A 13,032-nucleotide genomic window follows, 5' to 3' on the forward strand; every position below is an offset into this window, starting at 1 on the left:
TCGTACAGCGAGAGCGGTAATTTCAGTCAGGAGCGTCGCGGTCAGCCCCTCATGTGACCGTTGGGGGTCCTGACTGCGGTGCTGTGTGCAGTTCATCATGGCGGCGAACAGTAGCAATAACACGAGCGGTAAAAGCGGCGGAAAGCAGCCCGCTCCGTCTGCTGAGCAGGTAACGACGCGTCGGGTTTATTACAGTAACGCATGAACGCGTCATCTGCGCCGCGAGCGAGTAACGCGTCTGCTGTAAACAACAAAGCCGCGAGCGCCCGACGCCCCTCAGTGCATGGATGTGTTCAGGTTTTGTCGCGTCGCTCGCTCGCGTTGGGCTGTGAAGCATGAAGATCGGGTGTGTATTGTTGTCGGTACGGATTGAGACGCGCGCGAGCTGGTTTATAGTTGCCAATGCAAACTTCAGATCAGCTGCATGAGCGATAACAGATACTGTAATTTTTATAAATCTGTGTAATCTGGGTATTTCACGTTAGGTTGAATGTCTCGGTCTCCTCCCATTAAACTAGCACATGCCCTCCTGTCTCTTTAAGGAAAGTGCATAATCTGTCACTAATCCTGTCATACAACACTTACAGGACACAAGTCTCGTCGTTTAGAGGCATTCCTGACGACTTCATATTCAAAAAGGAGTTTTTTTCCTGATCTAACAGATTTTACGTGTTTAACATGTAACGTTATCCTGCAATAAACTCTTTAACGTCAATTTGCTGTAATGTGTGATGGCGTTAGGTTTCATAATGTGCGTAATATTGTTTTGTATTTGGTCATAAACTTACATTTAAAACACAGGGTTATACATCTCTTTACATTCCCACACACGCACACTTTTAAAATTTGTATATACATTTTTAAATATACATGTATAATGTAAACTATTATGAAATATTAATGTTACATCACATATATTTATTTAAATGTGTATATATATTTTTTTATATTTTAAAAGTTTTATATTTAATAATTTGATTACATTGTAACTTTAATCACTTTAATTATGACAGAATTTTTTTTCTAAATGCACCTGTATATTTGAACCTAATGATCTTTTATTATGTTTTACAATTTATTACCTTATTAATATGCATGTGTTATTAATCTGTGTGCTTGTTTGAATCAGGTGGTGGCTACTTTCCAGAGGATGCGACAGGAGCAGCGCAGCATGGTCTCCAAGTCTGCAGAGTTTGAGATGGAGATCAATGAACACAGGTGTGTTTAATACAAGTGACTCCCCTTCCCTTCCCACATGGATCCTCCGCAGGGAAAAAACAGCTGATATAAACATCACAATAACCCACACCACTGCAGTCCCATCAGTTAACATCTTGTGTAGTGAAAAGCTGCTTGTTTGTAAGAAACACATCCATCACATTTTAACTTAAAACTGTCACTTCTGATCAAATGAGTCCATAATAACTCTTCCTCCAGTGAAAAAGTGGACTGGTTTTCACTTGTAAACGATGCTTGATCTGTGCGTACTTATAAAACGGATAGTTCAGGTCCTTGATTCTGATTGGCTGAGCCGTGTTCGAAGCTGTTGTAAATTACTCTACAAACATACACCTTTGTTTACTTCTGTGTGTTGCTCGGCAACCACTTTGTTGCAACCACAACTGTTTCTGAGGAACTACATTGTTTGGTGGAAGAATACTGTTTTTATTAATATCATTACACTTTTATTCTGTGAAACCATACTACGTATATGGAATAACCGTTTTATAAAAGCAATAAGCCCCGTGAAGCCGTGGTTTACAGTGGATTTATAACAGCTATAACAGCGTCGTGCCTAACAACGCCCCTCAGCTGTTTTTATTAATATCATTACACTTTATTTGCTCTGTTTTATTTTGTGAAATCTAACTACGTATATGGAATAACCGTTTTATAAAAGCAATAAGCCCCGTGAAGCCGTGGTTTACAGTGGATTTATAACAGCTAAGGGGGTTTTAGGCACGACGTGAACAACGCCCCTTAGCGTTTAATTTAAATTAATTTATAACGGCTAAGGGGGTTTTAGACTCCGCTTCGCGTTGTGCCTAACAACGCCCCTCAGCTGTTATAAATTCACTGTAAACCACGGCTTCTTGGGGCTTATTGCTTTATTCTCTCCCGATTCAGACTTTTTCACAGGAGAATCAATATTAAGGATTTTGGACTTGTATTCTAGTCGAACGCAACACTTTGAAGTTAAAACATGTCTCGATGGATTTGTTTCTTACAAACACTTCACAAGATGTTAATTGATGGACTGGTTGTCTGAAAGGCAGTTTAAACGCATGCGCTCTTGTCATCACTTCCTCTTCGCAGCCTCGTCATTGAGACGCTAAAGGAAGTCGATCCGTCGCGGAAGTGCTTTCGTTTGGTTGGCGGCGTGCTCGTGGAGAGGACGGTCAGAGAAGTCCTGCCTGCGTTAGAAAACAATAAAGAACAGGTACGACTCTGCTGCGGGACTCGCACACCTTTGCTCGTCATAAACGATGCATTATTAACGCTTCTCTCCTTCCGATCAGATCACGAAGATCGTGGAGTCGCTTAACACACAGATGCAGGCGAAAGGGCGGGAGCTGACAGAGTACCGCGAGCGCTACAACATCCGATTAGTCGGAGAGGACGACAAACAGAGCAAAGCGGACGCCAGTCAAGCCAAAGAGAGCGAAGGAGGAGGCTCGAAAGGAGGCGCCGGAGTGCTCGTCTCCTAGTGGATTTGTCTTTAAACGCTGGTTGGCGGAGAGACTGAGTTGGCATGTTTCTATTTAGTCGTACAGATGCCAGTCATAAAGCACGAAAGAGAGTGAAAGTCATGCACGTTTTGTACGTTCATAACATTAAAACACAACTCGCAATGACACATTTACAGCCGAATGCAGCGGCTAAATTGTTTTCCATTATTTGCTTTTCAGTCCAGTTTAGTCAACAAGCGTGTCGTATCATGTTTAAACGGACTGCATAAATTCACCATATTCAAAATGGTTTTGAGGCTTGACTTTCGCTTTCCTCCGCTTTGGGAAGACGTGATATTTAGTCATATTTGGTGCGGAGTGAAACGAGCGACTGTCTCGTACCCTGGACCTCTGACTGTTGACCGCAGCTCGGCTCCATCGTTTATCATGTCACGACTGTACAACTGTGGACGAAGCCTTTTTATGTTTGTTTTGTTTTTGTGCTTGTTTTGGTTATTGAATTAAAAATACAAAAGTCAGCAAGATCTGTTCACAGCGTTGTGTGTTTCGTTTGTCAATAAATTCACACACTTGTTGGAGCAAAAAAAAAAGCTAATTTAGTTAATTTAGAGTATAAAATAAAGTGAAAATTAAAGTACAATTATATTATTACAATAATAATATATTCGTCTTCATGTTTTATAGAGTTTCAAAATAACAGAGAAATAATTTTGCTATTATTATTCAAGCTGACTGGGCTTGACTAAAAATGACTGAATATAATGTGGACAAAAAGAGGTTCGAGTCCAAGTTAAAGTTAAGACTTGTGTGTGTTTGAGATTAAATGTTTATATCACAGTTCAAATTCTGATTCAATGTAATTTTTTTTACTAAATTATGCAGCCCTGTACTGTAAATGATTTCTCTGTGTTTTGAAAGTGACTTCCATGTGACAATAATTGTACTCTTGTTGTTTTTATGGAATATTTTACAATATATACCATGATACCGAATAATTACCATATGCATATACCATGGTATGTGGGTGACACTACTTCAAAGTAGCTGTATGCAAGTTTGTTTGTTTTGTTTTTAATTATAAGTTTCAAAATCATTCTGATGATACACTGACAAATAAGTCAAACAGCTTCAGTTTCTTTCTCACACACCCCCAAACCTCTATTCTGGGGTTTACTATGTAAGTTTGGGTTTACTAATATATAGGTAAATATCACATTCATAAACTGATCAAAAAAAGATAGCCATTTTTTAAATAGTTTAAGGTCTATCATTATTGATAGACCTATTGATATTGATAGCATTGGCGACATAAGGAACTTTAATCCATCTTAAGGACTTTTCAGAATTAGTGTTGAAGATTTGATTTGAATACCCTTATGTATAGGCCTATAGTTCTTTATTTTTGTTTTGTGTAATTTCTTTTAAATTTGTGTTATTTTTATATTTTATTATTAATTACGTTTACCGTTATTGTTTGTATCTGTTAGTTATGTGAGTTGTTTTTTAAATGCAAGTTTGGTGAGCGGGTACGAAATTCCGCGAAAAGGACAGATTGCTTTACGGCAGCAACAAAGGCACGTGCACAGCTATCTACTGTAATTACGTCGATTTTTACGACAGGAAATTCCACTCGCTTAACTGTAGGGGGCTCCAAAGTCTCACAAATACCGTCTCAAGATCACCGTTGTATATTACAATATTATGTTTAAAATATTTTTTTTATATTACCCTGTATTTTTTATTATTTAAACCTAAAGATTACTATGGCACCATGTGCAAAAACATCATTGCACTTTATGATTAGCGCTTGCTGAGCACATTTAGCGCGTAATACACCAAAACTGCAGGACTTCCGGTCTGTCATTTTAACCGTCAAGATAAAATATAAATGAAAATTAATTTCCGACGAGGATGGGATTCGAACCCACGCGTGCAGAGCACAATGGATTAGCAGTCCATCGCCTTAACCACTCGGCCACCTCGTCTGATACATACATGTGCATGTACATGATCGTTTTGATTCTATATGTAGACATTTAGGTCTTAACACATCTACGTTTTGATGTCTAATACGTGTTTACTAGTGTTTCTTCTGGCTGTTACAAACAGGAAGTGTTTATGGAGTCGAAACAGTCACATACAGGTACGCCAGAGCACAAGTAGTGAGCCGAGCCCGTTTTACGGTGTTTACGGTAACGTTAACCGGAACAGTAAACAAACATGCGCCGCCATGCGCAGTGTGTGCGCTCTTCACGAACGCGTTTCTCTTCTACTGTTCACAGGCGTCCTTTCAATGCATGCATCCAAACATGCAAGTCAATTCCCGTTTAAACTGACCTGCACTACCTCTGGCTGCAATGCAAATCAATGCAAAGTCGGCTGCTGCATGCATGAGGGCTGCATAGCTGGCTAACCCTTGCTGATCTGTGTGAGCACTCTTTATTTCATTAGCATTAACCAAAAGGTGCTAGTAATTGTAATGCATTTCTCTAAAAAATGCTCCGTGTTTAAGGTGGTGCTCAGTGCCCTTCTCATCGTTGCACTGTTGCAGCTTTTATATCTGTCTTTCCTCTCAAAGTTGCACGGCAAACAGCAGCGCTACAAGTATTCTGAGCTCTTCGGCTCCAAAAAGACCGCAAACCAAGGAGAGAAGAACCCCAGACGGGAACATCTCAGGTACTCTTTATCCACAGGCGGGATCTTCGATGGGAGCGGACAGTACCGCGTCTATAAGAACCTAATCAAAAGCGACTTCTCGACCAATCAGAAGCCAGGAGCGGATCCCAGATCGCACCACCTGGCTTTGGCCACGCATACCACCATCAACAACCTTCACCATTTGAGCTCTTTGTTGGAGCGCTGGCAGAATCCGCTATCCGTTGTGATATTCGCCAACGGCCAAGATGTCAAGTTCGCCACTGCGTTCGTTTACGCCCTCAGCCTGTTTTGCCCGCAGGTTCAAGCGTTGGTGGATTTCCATCTGGTTTGCCACTCGGGTGAAATGGCGAGTTTCCCAGACCAGGATCGAGAGCATTTCGCCGGTCTGGAGGACATGGGCTGCTCCGGTGTTTTCGCCAAGCTCGAATCGTACAGAGATAAGTATAAAAACTACGCGATTGGGAACAATGTCTCGTACCCCAATAACCTTCTTCGCAACGTGGCCCGCAGTGGCACAGACGCCGCTTACATCCTGGTCATCGATATCGACATGATACCCAGCGCCAATCTGCACCACCAATTCGTGGCAATGCTAATGAGGCGCGAACCGGCTGCGGACGAAGTCCTCGTGCTTCCCGCGTTCGAGATCAGACACACTCGTAAGATGCCTGCGACGAAGGCGGAGCTGGTGCAGCTCTATCAGGTTGGCGAGGTGCGGCCGTTTTACGACGAGCTTTGCCCTCGCTGTCAGGCTCCTACGAATTACTCGCAGTGGGTCAATCTGGCCAGCAGGGGCTCCGGGCCGCTGGAGGTGGCGTACGCTATAAACTGGGCCGATCCGTGGGAGCCTTTCTACATCGGCGCTCGAACGGTTCCTCTCTACGACGAGAACTTCAGGCAGTACGGCTTCAACCGCATCAGTCAGGTGAGGGATGGAGAGGTGGACTCCTGCGGGAAGTGTATACGCGACCAATCAATTCGCCAAATGCAAAATCATGCAAAATAAATCATGTTTTTAACACACACACACTTACGGTGCATTTCCACTGCAGCGTCAAATCTGCGCTCAGTGCCGCTGGCAACGCTACAACGCCACTGCTTTGGGGCGTCAAATTTAGGGCAGAGCACGCCTCTGAAAAACACCCTGTTTACGTTTCATCTTCTTCCTTTCACAGCGATTGGTTGTCGCTCGACATTTGCATAAAGTCGAGGAATGCCCAATCTTTTTGACGCTCTCAGCCGCTGTCAACGTTTTCAATCCCATAATACACCGCGCGAGCGTTTAAGCTCAACTTAATTTTAAAACACCTAAAATTGTAGGTGTGTAGAGCCAAGGGAATACTTGAAAACAAACAAGAAGGTAGCAGGCCGCACATTGAGTCCAATACAGACTGAAAAATCAAGCAAAACATTTTTTATTTTATAAATTGCATCGTGCAAAAAGTCAAATCCAAATTCAGTTGGACTCAGTGTGCGGCTAGCTACCTTCTTGTTCGCACACACACACAATTAATGTTGTTTGTAATATGATGTTATGATATTGTAAATATAATAATATACTACAATATTTGCATTATATTATTTATATATTAATATTTACATTTAGTCATTTGGAAGATGCATACAATACAGGACATTAGAAGCAATTAAAACCAAAAAAAGAGCAATTGATATGTAATCATATATATATTATAATGCATAATAAAATAATATATATAAAATATAAAAATATTCAGATTTTTTACTTTTCACAGCATGCACACACACATGTGTGTATGTATATTAGGCTATATTGTGATATTTAGAGTATCAAATTATATAACTATAATATATTATTTTTTAATATTGTATATATTTGTAATAGCTTTTACAATAATTAATATAGTACCCTAAACATATTATATGATGTTTCCAGAATGCCATATATGTATAAAATTTATATAATAAAATTATTAATATTAATTATCGTTGCAGTTTGTATGTTTTAACCCCCAAAATGTATATGTATGCTGTGAAAATTACACAGAAAAGTTATAAAAAAAATTTATTAAGTATTTAATACATGAATTAAAAAATGTTTCATATTTTGTAAATTCATATATATACTCACACACACATATATATATATTGCAATAAAACTAATTAATATTTTGTATACTGTGAATAGAAAGTGGACTGAGTTCCGGTGTGAACTGAGAAGCCTCTCGTGGTGTAAAATATGAATATTTCTGTTATTTATTAATTTGCTCCGTTACCTACTGACTGATTTCTCTCTTCAGGCCTGTGAGCTTCACATCGCAGGTTACCGCTTCTCTGTGCTGAGCAATGCGTTTGTGGTGCACAGAGGGTTTAAGGTCCAGGGAGAGTTTCACAGCAGAAAGGACGAGGAGAACCGCAAGAACCGCATCCTCTTCCGCAGCTTCAAGGAGAGCCTGAAGGCCAAGTATCCTAACTCGCCTCGCCACTGCTGAGAAAACAGACGGTGGTGAGAGAGATCACGTCTAATCCTGACTTCATGTGAGTCATAGATGCACAAAACTGAAGCCAAGAACCTGTTTGTATCTGCACTCATTTCAAACATCAAAAACTCTACAGTCAACAGAGATGCTCTTCTTGAATGCTCATTATTTTATCAATAAGCTGAAGACACGAGAGAAACTAAATAAAGATGGTCCTTTTTGTTTTCATTACACTTGTGACTACTTTGAAATTTGAGAGCAAGGTAAAATGTCTTCAAAGTTAACTTATTTATTTATTCGTTTTTCATCATTTACTTTTCTGAGGTTTTCAATGTATTTTTTTCACTTTCTTCCCCAAATTTAAGGCAAGACACCCCAGGTGAATAGGGTACAAAGCATGAACTAATATATATATATATATATATATATATATATCACCATAATTTTCTAGTTGATTGATTACATTAAAAATTGCAAAAAAAAGTTGTATTGCAAGTTTTCTAAAATGGTATGTTTAAATATGTCTAATTAAATATACACTAATTTGCATACATTTCCAAAACATAAATCTGAACATTGGATAAAGCCAGGTTCATAGTTGTTTAATTTTGTTGACATGTTAAAGTCAAATGTTTATTCAGATAGGAGTTTAGATTTTTTTTATGTCACTAAGAACAATGCATTTAGAAATAAAATGTTGTATAAAGTCAGGCAGGTGATATATAAACAAACCTCTTTGTAAAAACCTTCAGAATATAGATGAGAATAAAACTAAGATTTGGTGTAAGTGCTGCTGAAGTCGAGAAAAACCCCTATAAAATAAGTATTTGAATTGAAATCTACAGACACAAATATATTAATTGGAATAAAACAAATGTTTTCTTTCAACTAGTCTGAAACAACAGGTTATGAAAAAAACAAATAGCCCAAAATCTCAAAACTGTAGTGTCTTGCCTTAATCTGAGAAAGTAAACATGCATTGTGACGCGTGTTTGAGTTACTGACGCGATGAGGTCTTGTAAAGACCCAGAGATTAGTTGTAAAGCTATTAACATATTAAGGTCGATAGGCCACCTTTATGCTAATAACAACTCTAAAGACACTCACAGAACCTGATATTTTACACACACACACACACACACACACACACACACACACACACAGACACTCACACAGACACTCACACACGCGCACACACACACACACACAAACACTCACACACACACAGACAGACAGACACAGACACACAGGGAGCAGCGTCTGAAAATCATATTAGTGTATTAATTATACTGTGGATTAAGGGTAGATGACAATTAATCAACACTAGATTAATGCAGGAATGTACAGTTGTAGTGATGATTAGACTGAACAAGCAATACTGTATATGTCAGATATTTACATCAGCTGTACAAGATATGTAGTGTTTAACACTGAAAGGGGCTTGTATATATCGTCCTTTGTTTTGGGAAAATATAATACATTTTCTTTTACTTAGTAGTATTTAAAAAAAAAAAAATAATTTCTGATGTGAAAATCTTGCCTGATATTGAAAGAGTTTATTTTTACATTAGTAATATTATTTTGCCAATTATTGTTTGTCATAAAAGCATCATTTTGGTTATTTGACTCCGTTTATCCTCATAGTGTTGTGTAGAAACACACTCACACAGACACACAGACACTCACACACGCGCACACACACACACACACAAACACTCACACACACACAGACAGACAGACACAGACACACAGGGAGCAGCGTCTGAAAATCATATTAGTGTATTAATTATACTGTGGATTAAGGGTAGATGACAATTAATCAACACTAGATTAATGCAGGAATGTACAGTTGTAGTGATGATTAGACTGAACAAGCAATACTGTATATGTCAGATATTTACATCAGCTGTACAAGATATGTAGTGTTTAACACTGAAAGGGGCTTGTATATATCGTCCTTTGTTTTGGGAAAATATAATACATTTTCTTTTACTTAGTAGTATTTAAAAAAAAAAAAATAATTTCTGATGTGAAAATCTTGCCTGATATTGAAAGAGTTTATTTTTACATTAGTAATATTATTTTGCCAATTATTGTTTGTCATAAAAGCATCATTTTGGTTATTTGACTCCGTTTATCCTCATAGTGTTGTGTAGAAATGGAAGCATGAATGTTGTGACACTGGAAAAACACTCAATCCAGAAACCTTGTGATACTGAAAAAAAAAAAAAAAGATTGTAAAGTGTTTTATAGAATTGTAGCATAAAGTGGACACCTTATTATTTGATTACACATGAAACTAACACTGGTTTAGCTATTGTTGAACGATGAATTAAGTTATTTTGTTTTTATTATTAATATTGACTTGTTTGTTTTGTATCTAGTTACAATAAATCTACAACATTTGTGTTGGTCTCTTTCAGTCTAACTTCTATAGCAGATGAATTATTGCACATTATACGTTTGTTTCTGATAATACAACACTGTAGGTCTAGAGTGATTTATAGCAAGGAAAAACTCAATTGAAATTAAGAATATAATTGTGCAAAGTTCAGATAATTAAATAAACAGACATATCAGCTTTTATAAGGGAGGAGAAACACTTAATATACCGGTAGTCTTTTGTTGGTGTCAAGATGCGTCCAGTCAAACTCAATGCATTTTGCTGCAAATGCATCTGTCACTTTGTAGAAACTAGCAAAATTAGACAGATGTGATATTTAATTGGCATCCGTCTTAATTTCAGTAGTTTCTACCAAGTGACATAAAAAAACAGTTTAATTGGATGTACAGTAATTGATCATGGAAATGCCATCATTACAAATTACTGACAAAATTAAGTGAGACAGAACTACAATCTGGACTGTTTAATACAATGAATGTAAGCTGAGAGACATTAAGAAACTAAACACTGCTATTTTGTGTATTGTTGGGTCTTATTGTAACATTTTATGTTTGACTTTAAGTACAATTTTGGTTCATTTATAACAGTTTTGATACGGTGTTGATGTCAAATCTGGGAGCTAAAGCATAAAAACGGATGTGAACAGATATACCAAGGCCACAAAAATAGGTAAAAAAAAAAAAAAAGTAATTTTCACTCACATTTTTACACATTGACTCCTTTCTATCCAATTTTTATTGTTATTTATTTTTGCTGAAATTCGCTATTTTCTGTGAATGTGCAGATTCATTTATTAGTACTACATAGTTCACAGTCTTTGTAATGTGTTTCAGCAATACATTTGTAACATTTATAATGCATTCAGAAACAATTCTCAGAATTGACTTTACAGGGACTTTAACACTATAACTAGAAGAACAACAAAAATGCAGCAGCCTAAACAGGAAAGCTATTTGTGCTAGAGTAAATTCAATATTAGTACGCAATTTAAGCATACACGTATATTTTACTTGGAATTTTTGTTATTTTTACAAAGATTGTTTAAGTAAATATCAAAGTCATGATCCTGTTGTTCCCATCATGCACTTGGCCATGAATAATTCATTTTTGCACGCGAGTGGCACGCCGTGACAAAATATTATAGAACTCATTATAATCAGTGATGCTGTCTACACCATAGATATGTCAACATATTACCTTAAAAAGTATAAGGAGCTGTCTACTTACTTACGCGCATGTTTGTCAGTGAACCACATGCTTTAAAGGTGGGGTAAGCAATTTCTGGTAGCCAATGTTGATATTTGAAATCACCAAAACAAACACGCCCGTACCCCAAAAGGGTCTTGCCCCTATTTTGATAGCTCCGCCCCACATATACGTACGCAACCCAGGCAACGATTAGTTCTGTGAAACAAAGCAAAACCAATGTTACACCGTGTCTACACCGGACGCCAGTGGCACGGCACGACAAAATACTATAGAACTCATTATAATCAGTGATGCTGTCTACACCATAGATATATATATACATATCTTTGGTCTACACTGGATGCGGCGCGGCACGACACAACAAATCCCCGACAGAAAACTGAGTAGAAATTACTCATCAAACTCTAACTGGCCATGTTATATTTACTTATTTCCTTTGCTAATTTTATATAACTTAGTTAAGTAGATTTTACTTAATTCCATACTTAAATTTTACTTAAAAAATATGCGTCCTGGAAGCCAATGACACCAAATGTCCGCGCGCGCTCTTACATTAAAAATAAGGTGGACTGCATAGGCATATTTGAGTTTATTATAAACGTCTGAGTGTCCTTTTATAAATGAACCAGTAGAGGGAGTAAAGTGTAATTCTATAAACTCCCTTACGGTTCGTTAATTTTGTACAACATGAGGTCCACACTACCCATCTCACCTAATCAAAGGCAGCTCTGAGAGAAGGTAAGCTGTCTGTCATCAGTGGGGCAGTGAGACATGTGTCGTTGGATGCTTTGGCTGCCGGTGTTTTAAACCGATCCTGCTAATACTGTGATCATGTGTAGGGCAGCTCTAATGAAAGACGACACTAAAACAGCAGGAGTGACACAGGAGAGCAGTCCAGCAGTATTATAGCCTGCGCTTCATTTGATTTGACACAAACACAGATGGACGTCCAGGTGCACACTTCAGTACATGACGCAACGCTTACATGAAAACACTTTAGTGTAGAGCTGGATCGAGTGAATGAAGAATACTGCTTTAAATGCACACAGAATGATGCAATTGCATTTATAACAAGATACACCTTCATCTCTTTCTCTCACACACAACACACGAGTGACTGAGAAACTGACAAAAAAAAAAATCTTAAGAGTGAATGCAGCACTTTATTTCTAGAGCTGATTTTTTTTTTTTTTTTTTGAAATTGAAGTTGAAGCTTGACAACTGAAGAAACAGCAGCAAGAGTAAAAAATGATTCAGAAAAGGATAATAAAAGCAGAGGAAAGAGAAAATCATTAGGTATCAGAAGGTCATTCTGATGTCACTGGCAGACAGATTTTGCATATTTTGAATGAGTTTTAAACATTCTATTACTGTAAGTTAATGCAGATGCTAAAGTGACATTCCTTAAGCAGAAAACCGAAATGTACACTTAAAGGGTTAGTTCACCCAAAAATGAAAATTAGGCTGCGTTTTACTCACCCCCGAGGCATCCTAGGTGTATATGACTTTCTTCTTTCAGACGAATCCAGTCAGAGTTATATTAAAAATTGTCTTTCATCTTTCAAGCTGTTTCATGGCACTCAGCGGGTGTTGCATGCATCAGTCCAAAAGA

General features: G+C 37.9%; 2 protein-coding genes and 1 non-coding gene across 3 annotated transcripts; 2 read left to right on the top strand and 1 right to left on the bottom strand.

The window, feature by feature from the left end:
- Window positions 1-3,205, top strand: LOC107745204 (prefoldin subunit 2-like). Its single transcript, XM_016559061.1, has 4 exons — window positions 1-169; window positions 1,130-1,218; window positions 2,317-2,440; window positions 2,520-3,205. Exons 1-4 carry the CDS (start codon window positions 98-100, stop codon window positions 2,706-2,708), a joined length of 474 nt encoding a protein of 157 aa, XP_016414547.1. The 5' UTR covers window positions 1-97; the 3' UTR covers window positions 2,709-3,205.
- Window positions 3,206-4,593: 1,388 nt separating this feature from the next.
- Window positions 4,594-4,675, bottom strand: trnas-gcu (transfer RNA serine (anticodon GCU)). The gene has a single exon. It is a non-coding gene; the product is annotated as a tRNA-Ser (tRNA).
- Window positions 4,676-4,950: 275 nt separating this feature from the next.
- On the top strand, window positions 4,951-8,070 carry LOC107745213 (beta-1,4-glucuronyltransferase 1-like). Its single transcript, XM_016559073.1, has 2 exons — window positions 4,951-6,273; window positions 7,628-8,070. The coding sequence occupies exons 1-2, from the start codon at window positions 5,170-5,172 to the stop codon at window positions 7,817-7,819; spliced, it is 1,296 nt and encodes a 431-aa protein (XP_016414559.1). The 5' UTR covers window positions 4,951-5,169; the 3' UTR covers window positions 7,820-8,070.
- Window positions 8,071-13,032: the final 4,962 nt, after the last annotated feature.

This window comes from Sinocyclocheilus rhinocerous, unplaced genomic scaffold, assembly GCF_001515625.1.
Source record: "Sinocyclocheilus rhinocerous isolate Xijiao unplaced genomic scaffold, SAMN03320098_v1.1 scaffold1153, whole genome shotgun sequence".
In the NCBI taxonomy this organism is placed as follows: Eukaryota; Metazoa; Chordata; class Actinopteri; order Cypriniformes; family Cyprinidae; genus Sinocyclocheilus; species Sinocyclocheilus rhinocerous.

Bases quoted from the DNA above. Each gene is read 5' to 3' on its own strand.
- LOC107745204 (XM_016559061.1), top strand. From the start codon at position 98: ATGGCGGCGAACAGTAGCAATAACACGAGCGGTAAAAGCGGCGGAAAG. The intron at 1,219-2,316 runs GTGTGTTTAATA...TCCTCTTCGCAG, and splicing joins ATGGAGATCAATGAACACAG to CCTCGTCATTGAGACGCTAA. The intron at 2,441-2,519 runs GTACGACTCTGC...CCTTCCGATCAG, and splicing joins TAGAAAACAATAAAGAACAG to ATCACGAAGATCGTGGAGTC.
- LOC107745213 (XM_016559073.1), top strand. From the start codon at position 5,170: ATGCATTTCTCTAAAAAATGCTCCGTGTTTAAGGTGGTGCTCAGTGCC. The intron at 6,274-7,627 runs GTGAGGGATGGA...TTCTCTCTTCAG, and splicing joins GCTTCAACCGCATCAGTCAG to GCCTGTGAGCTTCACATCGC.